General features: G+C 45.5%; 2 protein-coding genes across 5 annotated transcripts; one reads left to right on the forward strand and one right to left on the reverse strand.

The window, feature by feature from the left end:
* Positions 1-495: 495 nt before the first annotated feature.
* Positions 496-5,720, reverse strand: LOC122675644 (wiskott-Aldrich syndrome protein family member 1-like). 3 transcript variants are annotated; one of them, XR_006335305.1, is made up of 3 exons: positions 5,212-5,348; positions 4,520-4,652; positions 496-983 (listed from the first exon to the last, which is right to left on the reverse strand). XR_006335305.1 is itself a non-coding variant. In XM_043874619.1 (2 exons), the coding sequence occupies exon 1, from the start codon at positions 5,669-5,671 to the stop codon at positions 5,246-5,248; it is 426 nt and encodes a 141-aa protein (XP_043730554.1). In that variant the 5' UTR covers positions 5,672-5,720; the 3' UTR covers positions 3,917-4,467; positions 5,212-5,245. The 3 variants fall into 3 exon arrangements, 1 of the variants encoding a protein (XP_043730554.1); XR_006335306.1 differs by lacking the exons at positions 496-983; positions 4,520-4,652; positions 5,212-5,348 and adding exons at positions 3,917-4,467; positions 5,076-5,210; XM_043874619.1 differs by lacking the exons at positions 496-983; positions 4,520-4,652 and adding an exon at positions 3,917-4,467 and having other exon boundaries at positions 5,212-5,720.
* On the forward strand, positions 5,558-18,125 carry U2AF1 (U2 small nuclear RNA auxiliary factor 1). Of its 2 annotated transcripts, none has more exons than XM_043874618.1 (8): positions 5,558-5,692; positions 9,186-9,273; positions 11,610-11,676; positions 15,827-15,876; positions 16,025-16,123; positions 16,636-16,769; positions 16,850-16,942; positions 17,848-18,125. In XM_043874618.1, exons 1-8 carry the CDS (start codon positions 5,649-5,651, stop codon positions 17,984-17,986), a joined length of 714 nt encoding a protein of 237 aa, XP_043730553.1. In that variant the 5' UTR covers positions 5,558-5,648; the 3' UTR covers positions 17,987-18,125. The 2 variants fall into 2 exon arrangements, with proteins under 2 accessions (XP_043730553.1, XP_043730552.1); XM_043874617.1 differs by lacking the exon at positions 11,610-11,676 and adding an exon at positions 12,495-12,561.
* Positions 18,126-18,589: the final 464 nt, after the last annotated feature.

Consider the following 18,589-nt stretch of genomic DNA (forward strand, 5'->3'; position numbering starts at 1 on the left):
GATTCAGTTATATTATACACATATATTATTTAATTATTTTCCATTATAGGTTATTACAAGATATTGACTATAGTTCCCTGTGAATACAGTAAACCTTTGTTGCATATCTATTTTTCAGTTGGAAATACAGCATTATACTAAGTCAAACAAGCTGAATCAAAATGTCATAAATTTTTTAGTTAGGCAAAAATTCATAGCTTTTCTAAAACATTTACATTACACATTATTATTTATATATATGTATACAAAAGATTTTCTACTACACTTGATAAAGGCTTGAAAAAGAACATCAAAAAAAAAAAAACCACGATGGAGGAATTGGAAAACATAAACTAAATCAAGTGGGAGCACTGAGTATGAAATTTTAAAAGTGGAACAAACTAGATAAAAGTAAAATGTCCTCATATAGTCCAGTTGTTTTTAAACATGACTGCTCATTAGAAACATATCTGGAGCTCTGGAGAAAAAAAAGCAACACCCAAGCATTTGTATTTTCCAAAAAATTCCAAGATAATTCTGATACACATCTGGATTTTTAAAAGTGATTACAGGTGTTTCTATTAAATCATAGTTTTGGTGATATAGAGCTCCATTATTTTTCTGTTGATCAGTTAATACTATGATATTAGCTGAGTAATAGTCACATAATCACAATAGTAAAAAATGTTTATCAGTTTTCACAATCAATAACCAGACAAAAAACAAAAGATAATTACAATTGCAAGCCATAATGGGAACATGGTCAACCTAAGAAGATAATTACATACAATTTGGAGGATCAAGCAAAGTTATGTGGCAAGTGACGTGCATACATAAATCCACCCAGCCAGCCTGTCTTTTGGTTGATGCATTTGATCCATTTACAGTCCATCCTAAAGGAGATCAGTCCTGGGTGTTCATTGGTAGGACTGATTTTGAAGCTGCAACTCCAATACTTTGGCCACCTGATGCAAAGAGCCAACTCATTTGAAAAGACCTTGATGCTGGGAAAGATTGAGGGCAGGAGAAGGGGACGACAGAGGATGAGATGGTTGGATGGCATCACCGACTCAATGGCCATGGGTTTGGGTGGACTCGGGGAGTTGGTGATGGACAGGGAGGCCTGGCGTGCTGCGGTTCATGGGGTCGCAAAGAGTCGGACACAACTGAGCGACTGAACTGAACAATTAAGGTAATTATTGATATGTAGGATTCTATTACCATTTTAATTGGTTTGGGTTTATTTTCTGTAGGTCTTTTCCTTCTCTTGTGTTTCCTACCTAGAGAAGTTTCTTTAGCATTTGTTGTAAAGCTGGTTTGGTGGTGCTGAATCCTTTTAATTTTTGCTTGTCTGCAAAGCTTCTGATTTCTCCATCAAATGTGAAGGAGAATCTTCCTGGGTAGAGTGTTCTTAGTTGTATATTCCTCCCTTTCATCACTTTAAATATATCATGCCATTCCCTTCTGGCTTGTAGAGTTTCTGTTGAGAAATCAGCTGATAGCCTGATGGGTGTTCCCTTATATGTTGTTATTTCTCTCTTGTTGATTTTAATATTTTATCTTTGTCTTTAATTTTTATGTTTGATTACTATGTGTCTTGGTGTGTTCCTCCTTGGGTTTATCCTGCTTGGGACTCTCTGTGCTTCCTGGACTTGGTTGACTATTTTCTTTGCCATGTCAGGGAAGCTTTCAGCTATTATCTCTTCACATATTTTCTCAGGTCCTTTCTCTCTTTTCTCCTTCTTCTGGGACCCATACAATGTGAATGTTGGTGCATTTAATGTTGTCCCAGAGGTCTCTTATGCTGTCTTCATTTCTCTTCATTCTTTTTTATATATTCTGTTCTGCAGCAGTGATTTCCACCAGTCTGTCCTCCAGGTCATTCATCTGTTCTTCTGTCTCTATTATTCTGCTATTGATTCCTTCTAGTGTATTATTCATCTGTTCTTTCGTTCTTGCAGGTCTTTGGTAAACGTATCTTGCATCTTCTCCATTGTTTTCCGAAGATCCTGGATCATCCTCACTATCATTATTCTGAATTCTTTTTCTGGAAGGTTAACTATCTCCACTTCATTTAGTTGTTTTTCTGAGGTTTTATCTTGTCCCTTCTTCTGTGACATAACTTTCTGCTTTTACATCATGATAGATTTTCTGTAATAGGGTTTTTGTCTTAGCCACTGTGGGACTGTGCTTCTTGCTTCTTCTGCCTGCCCTCTGATGGATGAAGATAAGAGGCTTATGCAAGCTTCCCAAGGGCTGGCTGGGGGTAAAACTGGGTTTTGCTCTGGTGAGCAGGGCCTTGCTCAGTAAAACTTTAATCCAATTATCTGCTGATGGGTGGGGTTGCACTCCCTTCTTGCTGGGGTCTATGATAGAGTTAATGGTAACCTCCAAGAGGGTTTATACAAAGGGGGACCTTCCTGGCCTGCTGCTGCCAGTGTTCCTGTCCCTGTGGTGAGCCTCTGCCAACCCACACCGCCACAGGAGACCCTCCAACACTAGCAGGTAGTTCTGGTTCAGTTGCCTGTGGGGTCACTGCTCATTTTCTCTGGGTCTTCAGTTCAGTTCAGTCTCTCAGTCATGTCCGACTCTTTGAGATCCCATGGACTGCAGCACTCCAGGCTTCCCTGTCCTTCACCAACTCCCAGAGCTTGCTCAAACTCATGCCCATCGAGTTGGTGATGCCATTCAATCATCTCATCCTCTGTCCTCCCCTTCTCCTCCTGCCTTCAATCTTTCTGTATCTTGGTGTGCACAAGATTTTGTTTGTGCCCTCCAAGACTGGAGTCTCTGTTTCCCCCAGTCCTGTGGAATTCCTATAATCAATTTCCACTAGACTTCAAGGCCAGATTCCCAGGGGATTCCCAGTCTCTCTGTCAGATCCCCAGGCTGGAAAGCCTGACATGGGGTTCAGAACCTTCACAATGAAAGAGGAACCCAAGTTCTTGTTCGTGGAGCCAAAGAATGGAATCCACGAACCTGCAAACACTCACAGTAGCAAGTGAATAGGATTTATTAAAGAGGAGGACAGTACAAAGCTCTCAGCATAGACACTGAGAGGGGGTAAAGGGCCCCTTAGAAGGTGGGGATTACAGTAGTTTTTTACTTTTACCAGTATTAATTTGTACATTTTGGGTTGGCTCTGGCTCCTGTCCTTAAAATACATCATTTTTAAACCATCAGTTTAAAGGTCAAGATGCTTAACATCTTTATGGCTTCTCTTGATCCTCAGATTAAGTCTACACCCTTTTTCTTGTCCCCTGGCCATTTTACAATGGACCAGATGTATGGACTTAAGATTATTGATCACCACCTTATTTTTCCCTCCAACATATAGAACAGAAGTTAATTACTGCTCTTCCCTGGATCTTACGGGCTTCCCTCATAGCTCAGCTGGTAAAGAATCTGCCTGCAATGCAGGCGACCCGGGTTTGACCCCTGGGTTGGGGAAAGGAATGGCAACCCACTCCAGTATTCTTGTCTGGAGAATTCCACGGAGAGAGAAGCCTGGTAGGCTACAGTCGATGTGGTTGCAGAATCAGACAGGACTAAACAACTAACACTTTCACTCACTCAAGTTTACTTAAGAAACAATCAATACAAGAGACACACACTGTCTCCCTGAGAGTAGGAAATAAGTCTCCCCTGTAAAAGGGGCAACCCTGCACCTGGAGGCAGAAGGATTCTTATCACCAAAGACAGGGAATTTGGGGACATGAAGCTTATATAAGCAAACCTTTCTACTTCTTTAACTGGGCACCCCAAACTTAAGTCTATCAATTCCTTACAAAATCACAGCTTGTCTCAAAAAATAAAAGCTGCCTGCTTTGCCCACTTCTTGCTGTGCTTACTTGCTCAGCTGTGTCTGACTCTTTTGCGACCCCGTGAGCTGCAGCCTGCCAGGCTCCTCTGTCCATGGAATTCTTCAGGCAAGAATACCGGAGTAGGTTGCCATTCCTTTCTCCAGGGGATCTTCCCATCCCAGGGATCAAACTCCAGTCTCCTGCATTGCAAGCAGATTCTTTACCCTCTGAGCCACCAGGGAAGCCCTTGCCCACTTCTTAGGTCCCATTTCTATGGGGCCTCCATGTGCATGAATTAGTTAAGTTTCTTCTTTTCCTGGTAATCTACCTTGAGTCAGTTTTACTATTAGTCCAGCCACCAGAACCCAAGAGGGTTGAGGGGTTATTTCACCTCCCCTAAAGTACAAATAGCATCAGAGCCCCCGCTATGACACCCACCAACCAAAAAAGCAGTTCTCAAACTGTGTTCAGAGGGAACCGAGTCCTCCTCACACCTGCTTTGAGGGCTATACAAGCACCTGATTATCATTGTTACCTTCACTCTCAAATGTGCTCCATACCACATTTTAACACAGTAGACACTGCCAAAGCATTTCTGCCAGGATAAAACTCATTTTTGTGCAGGCTTCTTCCCAGGATAAAACTTTTTGTGGCATTCTCTGTTTATGAACTTGAGACTGCAGACCTGGGTGGACAAATAAACCAGATGTGCGTTTGCCCCAAATGCAAAACGATACCTGCAGAACTGTCAGTAGAGGCGAGACCGGCTCATCCTATGGGCCCATCAACAGGGGACTGGTTAGCCACACAGCGGAGCTCTGGGGAGCCATCAAAGTAGTCAGGACTGCGACCACAGTCCTATGGAGCCATCTGTGGGATGGACCGTTAGGTGAAAAAAGAGAACGAGGAGGAAACAGTGGGTTAAAAGGAGGTGCCTCCAAAAAAAAAAAAAAACCAGGATGAACTAGGAGCACCGGAGGTGGGTAGCTCTGGGTGAAAGGACCCAGCGTCCACGCAGATCTCTAATTCTCCTCGGCCCCCAGCCGGGCCCCTCCCCGCAGAGGCCCCTGCATTTGGCTTCTCCGTGGTCTTCAGGGTTTCTATGCCTGGCATTGCTGGACGTCCCTAAACCGGTCCTAAGCCCGACACCCCTCACCCCCCCACCCCCACCCCCCGCACCGCTCCGTCTTGAGGGCCAGTGAGCCCGGCCCGAAGACGTGCGCTCTGCCTTCCCGGCATCGGAGCCTCTCCAAACCCGCCGGGCTTTCCCAGGGCCGGGTCCAGGCGGCGCACCTCCGGACCGGGGAGCCGGGGAGCTCCGACTCAGCTCCCCGAACAAGAGGAAGCTGAAGAACGCGTCTTCCCGGAGGAAGGGTTCGGTGGGGATCCCCCAGGGAAAGTGCGGGGAGGGGGGTCTCGCCCCGCTTACAGCCCGCGGAAACCCCCACGCGGGACAGGCGCGCTCAGGGTCCGGGCCCAGGGACTGCGTGGAAAAGCCCCTCGGCCGCTGCCTCCTCCGAAGCCGCACTTTGAGCGCTTGGCTTCTCTGGCCACTGCGGAACGCCGGTGGAGGTCGCGGGGCCCCAGCCGAGGGCGCTAGGAGCGTTGGCGCGGGCCCGGAGAACGTAACGAGAGCCGGGAGGTGGCGCTGGCGGGCGGCTCGCCGGCTCCACTACCGCCAGGGGAGCACCTCCCGCGCGCGCCAAGCCCCGCCCATGCGCAGACAGCGCCTCTCCTGATTGGGCAGCGCCGCCACGCTGGTGGGGCGGAACGAGCGTCGTCGCGTCCGGGTGACGTATCCGGCGGGCGTCGGGCGGGGTCGTCGGCGTCGGCAGTGGTGTCGGCGGTGGCGGCGGCGGGTGGGAAATGGCGGAGTACTTGGCCTCCATCTTCGGCACCGAGAAAGACAAGTAAGTGAGATCCGGCCGCAGGGGTTCCGGGCTGGGGAGGCGGGTGGCGCGCGGAGGAGCTCGGCGGCGGGGCCCGGGCGGCAGCGGGAGGCCCGGCGGGGGGAGGGGCGGGCTGCCCTTCCGGCCTCGGGAGCTGCGCGCCGCCGCGTGCGCCCTGGCAGGCGGGCGATGGGCCGGGCGGGCGCCGGGCTTCCGCTCGGGCAGAGCGGCTTCTCCCGCCGGGGCTCCTTGGCTGCCCACCTACAGGCGACCCGTGCCCCCGGCTCTCGGAAGCCGACTCGAGTTGTGCTGAAGTTGTCAACGTTAACGATTCTCCCAAGTTTGATCTTTTAATGTCGAGTCGGGCAAGCTGTAGTATAGACTCGCCCGCGTTAAATCGTTAGATAATTGAGGTTCCTGTTAGGGTTTTAGGTGCTTAACAAACCTCTTGTGTGAGTTAAGCGATCATCGAATAGATCATAAGGACATTTGTTGTGAAACAGTATTTTGGAGATGACTTGTTAACTAACCGTGAAAGACAGTCTGCTTTTAAAATACTTTCAGGTGCAATTCCAATATAAGAATAAGATGGGTGAGTTTTTAGGTTGCATACCTTCCGTAGTGAGTTGTTAGGTTGAGAGTAAAAAATATAATTTGGGTTTTGCCAGGTGTTAACTTGGGAGGATAATACTTGAAAACCTTAAGATTGAGCTGGATGTATTCTTCCAATAAATGGTTAGCATCTTGGTGTTCTTCAGGGCTGTACAGGGTCTATGTGAATATTTTTTTAACAATTAAACTCATAAATTTGCAATAGCTAATGTTTTGATACAACTTTGTAAAAAACTTTAAATTGTTTCTGTTTTCCAGGATGCAGTGTATCTTGTAAAATGTCTTCTTTTACACATTGTAGACTCCTGTGTTGTTTGGAAGAGGGGGTTATGTTTTTTCCTAGCAAAACTCACAAGACAGTCATCAGTCATATTCACCCCAGAAACACTTACTGGGTGCTCAAGGCCAGTGTCTGGGGACTCAGAAATGGGTAAAATTTGGATCTTGTTCTCAAGGAGCAAGGGGTGCTTGTCATGCAAAGGATAACTGAGTTAAAATGAATTGAAATGCATTAAGTGCTGTGGAAGAGAGCCATGCCCTGAGTGCTGTGGCCCCAGAGGCAGCAGCTTGGGAAACAGGATCTTGAACAGATCAGCCAGCTCTGCTGGACAAAGAGGCTTCTCAGGTTTGCTGAACAGCATGCAGTGTCGATTTTACTCATGAGCTTATATCAGTGTGGGCCATGACTTATGTCTCGCAAAGTTTTTATTTCCCTCCTTCTTGTAAAAAGCTGTATAAGGTGATGTCCTCATTGTTACTCTGTGAGGACAGAGGTTTATTCCTGCCATAAATAACTCCATTTCATCTGTTAGAGTTGTATTATAAAAGTCACAGCTGTAATTTAGGAAACTTGATTATTTAATCTAGGCTTCTCATTTCAGGGAGATTTTGTGGAGTTTTAATTTCTGGGAAACAGCTCAAAATTTTCAGCTGAAAAATGATTCCTGCTAACTTTTTTTTTTAATTTAATTTGAACTGAAAGTAAAATGTACATCTAGCAATTAAAAATATTTAACCAATTACACATTTGAGGTTTTAGACATTTTCTAAATCTAAGAATGGATTAACCTTTCTAATATCTTCTCTCAAATAGTACGCCACGTCTTTATTTTAATATCTTTTCATTGTATTGCAGTAGTCCAATGAGCCTACTGGAAAAGTTTTGACTAACAGATTAAATTCAGTGATTAACTGTCCATTGTGAAATGAGAGTCATTTCTGATAGTACAGCAACAAGGATTGTTTTAATTATATGGAATAGTTGGGTGTTAATGGTTGAGACAGGGGTTTTTGTCAATTCTGAGATAGTCTTAAACTATTCTCAAGTGACTTTCTCAAGATGTAACATGACGTACTCAAGTGTATGTAGTAATCATTTTTCTCTCCTCATAAATTTAAGACTTTTCCATTTTTATTGCTACCTGAAAATAAATAAATGGCTAGTTGATTTCATGGGCCATCAAATTTCACTGAGGCCCTTTAATCTTAACTGAATGTGAAAGTTGCTCAGTCGTGCCCAACAGTGGGTAGCCCTTCCCTTCTCCAGGTGATCTTCCCAACCTAGGGATTGAACCCAGGTCTCCCGCGCTGGCAGCTGTGAATGGCCCTTGCTAAAATAATTGAATGTACAGGGTAACTTTCCCACCTCTGCAAGTCTGAATTTTAATGGGACACATCTAGTAAGGTTGCGTAACTCACCGCAGATCTGCTCAGCCACCATGCGTTGCTGTCATGGTGGCTGGATTGCTAGTTTTGATTTTATCCGCATCATCCAAGTATTGGAGCATATTGAGAGACAACCTCGTGTAGTTTTTACAGGCAGAGTGGGTGCCCCAGTAGCTTGTTCTCAGTGTATTGAAACTGGGGAGGATTGTTTACTTCAGACCTCTTTTTGGAAATCTTCTGTTGGTCTGGTGTCTTGGGTGGGGGAACCTGGACTCTGTATTTATTGAGATGATAGTGACTGCATGTGATGAGCACACAGTATACTCAATTCTGGCTCTTGGAACAGTGCCAGGGTTGGCATTTTCCTCAGTTTACAGAGACCCGGACAGGTGGGGGTGACTGGCCCAAACCCAAGCAGAGTCAAGGTCCTGACCCCTCACCAGACTGCTGGTGTCCTCAAGAGAGGAGTTCATCATGGAAGGAAAAGAAGCAGATAGGTTTTGAGTTAAATATAGTTTTAGACTAACTTACATTCAGTTTAAGAGAAAACAGTGGAGCAGAGAAGTATTGAATATAATTGAACCTTTGAACCACATGGAGGTTGGGGTGCCAGCCCTCTGCACAGTCAGTAATCCAATCCCAGTTTATTTAACCTCCAGTCAGCCCTTCGTGTCTGCTGTTCTGAATCCTGCAATTCATCCAACCACGGGTCCTGTAGTACTGCAGGATTTAATACCTGAAAAATCTGAATAGAAGTTGTTTAAGGATCAACCGTACTTTAAAGTGAAGGGGATTTGAATGAGGAGGAAATCAGGTTAGAATAGAGTGCCATGTTTGAAGAGGGGCAAATTGAAGCTAAGTAAACCAGAGCTTGCCAGGGTACGGCAGTGGTAAAGAATCTGCCTGCATGCAGGAGACGCAAGGTTTGTTCCCTGGGTCAGGAAGCTCTTCTGGAGGAGGGCATGGCAGCCCCCTCCAGCATTCTTGCCTGGAGAATTCCATGGACAGGAGTGTGGCGGGCTGCTGTCCATGGGATTGCAGAGAGGTGGACACAACTGATCAGGTGGGCAGGCAGACCTAAAATATGAGAAAGTACCTATTACCAAGAAAAACAACGTGCCTAGGTCTTTGTGAAGTAAAAGAAAATTAGTGTGGTGGCATTTGTCGTGTTGATGACATATTTCCATCTATTTGATGTCTTTCCAGCAAAATAATCAGTTCTCGTTTTCCCTTACAGAGTCAACTGTTCATTTTATTTCAAAATTGGAGCATGTCGTCATGGAGACAGATGCTCTCGGTTGCACAATAAACCGACCTTTAGCCAGGTTTGTTTGTTTTTCCTTTTTTTTCTGTTTTCATGTAAATTGTCAAGACTTCATGTACTTTACAGAGGCAGTTAGTAATTTCCATGTGTTAATAATAAGCAGGATTTTTTTTTTCCTCTAGTTTTATTTTTCTATTTGTGTTCATAAATGTGTTTTGTTTAAATGAGAATGAGGCAGGTGAACCGCCCCAGCAGAAGGTGTGAGAGCACCATTCCCTGTTTTTATCAGTAGAGAAACTTGTTGGCTGTGACTGGTTTTCACTGCCTTCCCACCCTCCCTGCCTCTAATAGACGTGGGTCGGGAGGGGCAGCCAGGCCAGCGCTGACCTTGCCTCTTCTCCAGGCTGACAGATGTAGAGGTGGGCAGGGCCCCCTTGGAGGAGACTGCCATGCTCTGCACAGAGGGGCTTTCCAGTACTACTGGGCATGTCCCCTTAAGACCCCAGCCAAGGACACAGCCAGCTGTATCATGTTATAAAAACATGAAAAATGAAAGTTAATCTTGGAAGGTGGGCGCTTCCCTTCAGGTTAATAGCCAGTCTCTAAAGTTAATTGGGAGAAGCCAGTTAATTGAAAGATTGGGCTTAGCTCTATTGGAAGTTTAGTCAAAAATTGTGATTTTTGATCGTTTCTTTTCGGCCAATTGAAGAAAAGGCAGGGGTTGACACCCTTCGAGTGATCCGGTGAATTTAAGGGAGAAGGCACCTCCGAGAGGAACAGAAACCTTCTGCCCATGTTCACCTGAACATTTGGAATTTGAAAAAGATCTAGACTTCAGTCTTTCTAGACTTGAGGGCTCTTGAGCTCCTTCACATGGCCCGTGAAGTCCAAATGTGCAGCCTCTGCACCAGTGGATATAATGTTTACGAAAGCCAGCCTGGTGGTGTAAGAGAAAGACAGTGTTTTCTAATTTAATTGCTTTGAGCATGTCTCTTTTGAAATTCAGAATATTGGAGATTTGCTTTACATTTTCTTTTTTTCTTTAAGTGCTTCCATTTGTGAACTAAGTCTCCCCCACTAGGCCAGTGGCCATGATTCCATAAAGTTTGGTGGGAGTCAGCTGTATGTGTTAACTTGAACATCTTGTTTTGATTCATTTGGTTGGTTTCAGGTAATCCTGACCTCCTCTGGTTTTAATGGAACTGCATTACTCCCTTTAAGTGTCGTTTTATTAAACGGTCACTGCCGCGTGACCTGGGTGAGATCTAACAGGAATTTCCTGGGCTTCGTGTAGCTGTCCATCAGACTTGTCATGCTCAGGTGGTTTTAGTTAAAAACCTAGTGTGGTTGGCTTTGGGGAACAGCCAAGGCCTGAGATAGGCCATCAGTGACTTGAGGGAGAGGCCAGGCCAGAGGACGAGGCTGTGCTGTGTGGCTGGTGGTCATCCTCCCAAGTAGGTTTCCCAGAGCAGATGTTTGACTGGGGGGCTCTCTTATGACCACTCCCCTTGAACACTCAGCTACAAGTGGAACAGGCCAGTTTTATAAAACCAGTTACAAAACTGCTTTGGATACATGTTGAGACTGAATATTTATTTTCTTAAATTATGCTGTTTATTGGTTCAGCTTGTAAATCTCTAACATAATGTCAGTGTGGGTTTCTTTTTAAGCTTCTTACAGTGATGTGGACATTAAGATTCATGTAATGTGCTAGCCTACTAACTTAAACATGGTTTGTTTTTTCAGACAACTTGATTTTAAGAAGAACGGTACAATGTAAGGTTTCAAGTCTACCTGATCCAGTTTAAAGCACAAGGGCTAAAAGGATTTTTTTCCCTTAAAAGAAGGATCGGAAAAGAGCAAATGTTTTAAGCTATTGTATTATGTAAACAGAGATCCCACCAAGAAAATGTAAATGTGATAGATGCCTCTGAGAGTTAGGAAACCCATTCGTGTGCCTGTTTCCTACGAGATCAAGAGAGCTTGATGGACTGCATATGCTTGAGTTACACATTTGGTTTTAAAAACAATTTCATATGGGGAATATGATTATAACATGAATTTTTTGACATCATAGTGTCTGCTAGCTTGAAGCATAAAAAATGTTAGTGTTCTATTGCATTAAAACACTTCAATAACATGGGCCTACTCAGAATAACAATTTCTTCTTGGTTGCTGGCTGACTTGACCTAAGTCACTTGACCGAAGTCACCGCTCAAACTCTGTTTTCATAATATGATGGTTTGGGTGTACTCTTCAGAAGACAAGTGTCTGACTTGCAGGAAGCAAACAAACAGCAGGCGTCGAGCCTTTTGCAAACAAGTTGTCTCTTTGCAATTGTCTGATATATGCACAGCAGCCAGTAGAATTCCCCTTTTTATTTTTTTTTCCCCGCAGACCATCTTGATTCAAAACATCTATCGTAATCCCCAAAACAGTGCACAGACGGCTGACGGCTCACACTGTAAGTCCCACAGTTGGAGAAGTTTTTTTAAGACAATGGTGTTAAAGAGCCCACTCTTAATTGAGACAAACCATGTTGGCTTCTGAGCTGCTGACATAGAGCTGTTGCAAACAGGACACGGTGCCGGAGGTCCTTGGCATTCACAGTAAGAACTTGATACTTGGCTGAGGTCAGCAGGCTGGCCGGGGAGGTCGCTGGCCAGGCCTCTCCCGCCCTGGATGTTTGTTAGCGAGAGGGGTCCGGCCCTGTAACAGCCGAACGTCACCAGCCAGTTATTGGTCTTAACAGTGGCTGAACCCCTGGCAATTATTAAGTTCTTTCTGTGAAATCAAAAACCTTAGGAATATGTAGGAATCAATAAGGTAAGTTGCCCAGTAAGTGTGGGTTTTATTTCACCATTACGATTTTTCCTCTAGGGAGTGGAGATTTCATGATATGTAATTATTGTATTTCTCTAGTCAGTTTATACAGGCACACTTCTTTCTCAGTTGTTCATTAAGTTTCCTATTACAAGAATGGTTTTGGTGGTAGCCTGCCGACTTGTCTGCATTCTTAACTGGATTGGAACTTTGAAGTGGTGAATTCTTCTAGTCTGTGACAGAAATACAATACTAGCATATCATGGGATCTCTGTTACACTGAAGTGTTAGGGCGCTCCAGGACAGCCATCAGCTGAGAGAAAACATCACTGCTTCAAAAGAAAATAACTTGCTCTTTTTTCAGCACTGAGTCTTGACTGAAGCGATCGCCACAGGAAACCGGTTAAGTGTTTACATTTAATTTTCCATAATATAAAGTTGTTGCGTTTTGTATTTCAGACCATTGCCCTCTTGAACATTTACCGTAACCCTCAAAACTCTTCCCAGTCTGCTGACGGTTTGCGCTGTAAGTTCATACAAGTTCCTTCCCTGGTTCCCTGGGCTTGCGCGTCAGAGCTCAGTGCCGGCTGCACCTGGTCTGCCGCTGTAGTGTCGAGGACCGCCTTCCACGGAGGGGTCAGAGCTTGTGTCCCCCTGAGCCCGTGGGAGCCTCTGCTGGAGGTTTAACTGTGCCCACTTAGGAAGGAGCGAGTGCCTAGAGAGGGTGCCCTTCCCAAGAGCACGGAGCTGCTGCTCTCCTGGGACCTTGGCCGTCACCCGGGAGAATGTGTGTCCGCTTAAATGTGGGCTCACGTTTTACCCGCTTAAAGTGAAAGTCGCTCTAACTTTAAAATAAATAGTTCTGAATTTTTTTTTCAGATGTTATTTCTTACTAGAGTTTTTTTCCCTTAAACTCCACTTGAATGGAGATCATGCTTTTCACTGTGAGAGCGTTGTCCTGAGTGTGACCCCAGTAGGGCCCTCCTGGTTGCACTGACCTTCAACACCAGTCCTGTGTGGACTCTGATTTCATCAGATATTTTACGTAGGTGTCTCCTGCATTGGGGAAATAAAGGATACTTGGCAGAGAATAGCTCTGGAGTGGGCATTCAGTGGACATTACTCCTTTATGTACCGGGGAATGCTAAAGTCAAGTCATGGATGTGGTATTGATGGGTAGTTTTTAGGGAACAGTAGAAATAATAACTGTTGAACTCCAGAGTAAATGTAGTCATTTGAGGATAAGCTGAAACAAACATCCTGGACTCGTGTTAAAATCTGAGGGTCCAGACCAAAGGGTAGGTGCTTTCATTCACCAGTTTGTTTTAAAGCTGTTTTTAAAAAAAAATAGATCACAGAATAACACCACGAAGTACCTTTGGTGGCCACATGCCTGGATCAGATACACCCTTGGCCCAGAGCCCCTCAGTTTGTAGGGTGACCTGCAGTGGGTGAAACGGTCCTGGCAGCCGCCACCTCCCTGAGCTGGTCCAGACTGGGAGGCCTCCCGGTTCCGTGCTGTGGTGCGTGGCACCCACGTCCAGGGGGACCGGACTGGTGCGCTTTTCCTGCCAAGACACTAAATGTTTTTCGATGCTAATACTGACCTGATAAGAGAATTTCTTTCCTTGAATCTGATGGTAGCAGGACTTGGTAGCCCTTGGTGTATTGTTTTTTTAAAGAAACAAGATCAATGGGTGAAAGAAACTGTTGCTGTTTGGATGGTTAAGTCATTTTGTAACAGCTCTACCCTGGGGTAGAAGTGAATGAGAAGTAGGGGACTGAGGAACGACAGTGGATCGTTCTTTGCCCTGTTTGTTTTCTGGGGGGTTCGCATGCTTTATTGACAGAAGGATGTTGTATTAGTTCTCTGTGTGTGTATTTGTGATTCACAGGACTCTTGTTTTGCATATGCTACAAAATAAAAGTTTAGCTGTACTAAATGCTACAGTTCTGGAGTCCAGATTGTATCAATACAAATTAAATGCAATTCTGATTATACAATTTAGCTACTAAGTTCATCACTACTGGCTCTTTTTAATATAACTTTGTATCTGCAGAAAAATAAACTTTCTATGCTTGGATTAAGCTTAAATATGAATCCCAGTTTAAGAATGTTTCTTTAAGAAAACTGGGTACTTGCAAGTTGTATTTAAAATATACTGAGTTGTGTTAATACTTTAGTTGAATAGCTTTTTTAATCACTCACCTACCTCTGCCTTTCAGGTCATTTTGATTGACTCAGAAAATTTTAACCACAGTATAGGAGATAAAATATGCCCACTAGGAAGCATTTTAAAACATGAACTTTATATAAGTTATTAAAATACAGTATTCTGTTTATGTGGTAACAGAATAGAAATACCAGTCCCATGAATACAGCCAATAGTTTAATGGCCACCAAAACGTGATTCTCGGTATTGCTAAGACTTTGAGTGTGTGATTGATTTCTGTCTTCTCATTTTCCTAATATGGAGAAGGAAATTAATTTTAAACATTAAAATTTGCCCTTTGGAATGGGCTTCTCTTGACTGGCTTTTCTGTTGTTTAGACTTTGGTTTCTACTCAGGGAAGGAGATACACTCATTGTAACTTTTAAATCAAGACGAGCTGTCTGGAGTGGCGTCACCGCACGTGTTCACTGAGCTCTCTTCTGTAAAGTGAGCTGGGTTCCTGGAAGTTCAAAAACAACTAAGAAGCAGGGACACACACACCTACCCACCACCACCCCCAATGGCTAGAAAGGGAACTTAAATCATTGCCAGAACCAAAAGATTGAAGTTAGTTTTTACCCTTAGAGGGAAACAGTTTTCAGAGAGCTAGGGCATTGTGGACAGAGCCCATGGCCACAGCCTAGAGCCCTTGGTGGGGGCCCAGGGGAGGCCGCCAGTCCCAGAGGATTCCTTTGAAAGGTGGCTATTAACAACAGGCTGTCCGTGCCTTGAAGCTACTGCCAGTCTGGCTGTGTTGGGAATATCAGCTTACTGACTCTCCAGCTTTCTGCTTCCTCAGATTTAGGTTCAGAGAGTGTCAGAGTTTGAATGGTAGAATATAATGAGGATGGGATGTGGATTTGCTAAATCTGTCCACAGAATGGACAAGAGTTCACTTAGTACATGTGAATTATGAAGGATAAACTTGATGAAAACAGTTTGACATTTAAAATAATGCTTTCTTCAACAAAAACCTGTAACTTTCCCTTTATGCAAAAGAGGGCAATCAGATTACTGCGATTGAACTTTGTCATTGTCCTTCTCAGTCTTCACTTTCCATCATTTGGGTTTTAATCGCATCAGAAAGAATAACATTCCATGTAGCTGATAATTGGTAAAAGAAGCGAGTAGGGAGCGTAGATTTTAATCATCTCCCCTGCCTGATTGCCACCTTTCATTTTAACCTAAGAATGGGAAGGGAAAAAGTCAGTGATTACTTGGCCTGTATCTTAAATCTAAAAAGGAAGAGAATTTTCAATTTAAAAATTTCTTTTGAGAGTCAACCTTTTCCTCATGCTTTCTGAAAATTTTGGCCCTTTGATGCTGATGAAAACTTGTCATGATTTTAATATTTTAATAGCCAGAACTGAGGTGGTCATAAGGGGCTTTTAAAATCTCACCACACTTTAAAACTTTAACAAGTGGCTGTGTGATGCACTGTCTTCAGTCTCCAGTAGAGTGCAGCTCTGTTTTCTCTCTAGATGAGCTGATGTGTGTTACGTAGCAGTTTGAGTTTAAGCACAGAGCTCTGGCGGTCACAGTTCCCGGCTCTAACCAGCAAGCTCTCTTTGTTCACAGGCGCTGTGAGCGATGTCGAGATGCAAGAACATTATGATGAGTTCTTTGAGGTGAGCTAGTGACTGAACCCTGTAGACCTGTTCACCCACTGTATGGGGTTTGGGACTTTACTCCATTAATAAGAATACATACTCATGAGTTCTGTTCTGTTCCTTTTTCATCTATATTGTGATCCTCTAACCCCTGTTCCCCCCTTAGGAGGTTTTCACAGAAATGGAGGAGAAGTATGGGGAGGTGGAGGAGATGAACGTCTGTGACAACCTCGGAGACCACCTTGTGGGGAACGTGTATGTCAAGGTAGGACTGAGGCGGCAGTTAGGGCCGAGGAGTGAGGAGTGCCTGCCTCACCTTAGCTCACAACCCTGAGAGAACAGCCCTGCTCAGACCAGGCTGGAGCCTTAACGCCCTGACCAGCCCTCGTTGGCCATGGCTCCAGTCTGGCAGCTGGCATGTGGGTTCTGGGAGGATGGGTGTCTTAGACTGTTGGTTAGTGGTTGTGGGACTGTGGAGGAGAAACTGAATTATATGTTTCGTTTCTTTTTCCTTTTTTTTTTTTAAACTTTTCTTGCCTGCATAAATCATGACATTTGTCCTTTTAACCAATTGAATTTGAAAACCAAGGCAGCATGCATGGCATGATCTTGGACAGTTGTAAAAGTAAGTCATCATTAATAAAGGATGGTCCAGTTTTTAAATTGCTCTCTCGCATCATGCCACCCGTGTGAGCACGTGATACGTATTTGAATCAGTCACTGAAGATACTTGTTACTGAAGCGTGGGTGGTGAGCGGTTCTGCTTTGTCACTTCAGTTTCGCCGTGAAGAAGACGCAGAAAAGGCTGTGATTGACTTGAACAACCGCTGGTTTAACGGCCAGCCGATCCACGCCGAGCTCTCCCCCGTGACCGACTTCAGAGAAGCCTGCTGCCGCCAGTACGAGATGGGGTAGGTGCGGGCCGGCCCAGGGGGAGCGGGCAGGAGAGGCGGGGTTGTGTACCCAGCGTGACCGTTCTCTTCTCCTGCAGGGAGTGCACGCGGGGTGGCTTCTGCAACTTCATGCACCTGAAGCCCATCTCCCGGGAGCTGCGACGGGAGCTGTATGGGCGCCGGCGCAAGAAGTGAGTACTTGTGGGCAGGCTCAGCCCTGGGCCTTCTCTTCAGAAGGCTCTGCTGGGAATGTAGTGTACACTGTGGGATATAAAAGGCACTCTGAGGGACATTCCACACATGTCTTCTGGCTTGTCAGGTAGAGGTCAGACCTTAGTAACAGGGACCCATCAGGCGGGTGACCATTTAAAAGTAGATTTGTTTGCACAGGAACTTATTCTGTCCGCTACATGTCCGAACTTCTTTTTCCGTTGGGGTTTCTTGGATTTTCTTGGTTTGGGCAGGTCTGTAGCGGGGGGGGGGCGGGGGCACTGTCCTGTGAACCAGAGACAGTCAGGCACAGTCTCATGGCCAGTCCCAGTGCTCAGCTGCAGGTGGGTGCTATTCTCAGAAGCAGAGAGAAGGCCAGAGTGGCAGTGTAACAGTCAGTCTTCCCTCTCAGATTGTGTTCTGGCCCCAGAGGGGTTCTTATCCCTCTCCTGTTAAACATAGGTTTGCAAATTCACCATTGGTGATCATTTTATTGTCAGCAGAAAAGTGTAGGAGAGAAAGAACCCCATTCTCCCTTCCCCACAGTGGGCTGATGGGCCCGTTGCTGAGCCGAGAACATCTGAGAGGCTTGGCTCAGGTGGGATGGTATGCGTGCCCCTTCCATTCTGGGTATTGGCTCCCCTGGCCACTTGAGTTGGCTCCACAGGAGAAGGGGGAGAAGGTGTCGTTCCTCTTCGGTCCCCAGCTGCCCGTTTTTAGCCCAGGCACTTGAATGTCTGAAATCAGGGCACGTGGCACAGTGTCACCTGTGGCTCAGGCGGCAGCGTTTCTCCCTTTGTCAAGTGTCTCCAGTGCGACGAGCGGCCGTGCTAGGCTGCGTGCTGTGGTTTGGGTGCCACGGTTTGTTTCTTGTCCTCTGTTGCAGGCATAGATCGCGGTCCCGCTCCCGGGAGCGTCGCTCTCGGTCCCGAGACCGCGGTCGCGGCGGCGGAGGTGGCGGTGGCGGAGGACGGGAGCGCGACAGGAGGCGGTCGAGAGACCGGGAACGGTCTGGGCGATTCTGAGCCATGCCATTTTTACCGTATGTCTGCTAGAAAGTGTTGTAGTTGATTGACCAAACCAGTTCATAATGGGAATTTTTTTTAAAAAACAACAAAAAAAAACAAAGATGGGTTTCTGAATAAAATTTGTAGTGATACAGTGTTCTTGTGTGACTTATTCCTTGTGCACAGTCCGTTTTAAATCTTTGCCTTCACATCATGAGGTGACATACCTTGAGGTGACGGTATTCCACCAGTCACTCTTGGTATAAATGACAGATTTTTAAACTTAGGGAATGAAATAAAACACCTCCCAGTTAAGGGGAAAGTCTTGGGAGAAAAAGTCAGACTTGTTTCTCGTTACCTTCATGTTAACAAATGGTCTTCTCTTCTGAAGCTGTTAGTAGGCTGGGGTAGAAGCTGCCAGTGGTGCCGGCTCTTAGAACAGGGCCAGCCCTCGGAGAAGATGCGGTCTGTGGCCCCTGCAGGGGTCGGCTCTCACATCGTGAGCTTTAGTGCTGCTCCCAGAGCCACCTTGTGTCCCTGAGACTTGGGGGCATGTAACACGGGGCGTGCCCAGGCCCTCGCATTCCCGTTTCACCCTGTCAGGAGCAAGACCACCAGGGT

Source organism: Cervus elaphus, chromosome 19, assembly GCF_910594005.1.
Source record: "Cervus elaphus chromosome 19, mCerEla1.1, whole genome shotgun sequence".
NCBI lineage: Eukaryota > Metazoa > Chordata > Mammalia > Artiodactyla > Cervidae > Cervus > Cervus elaphus.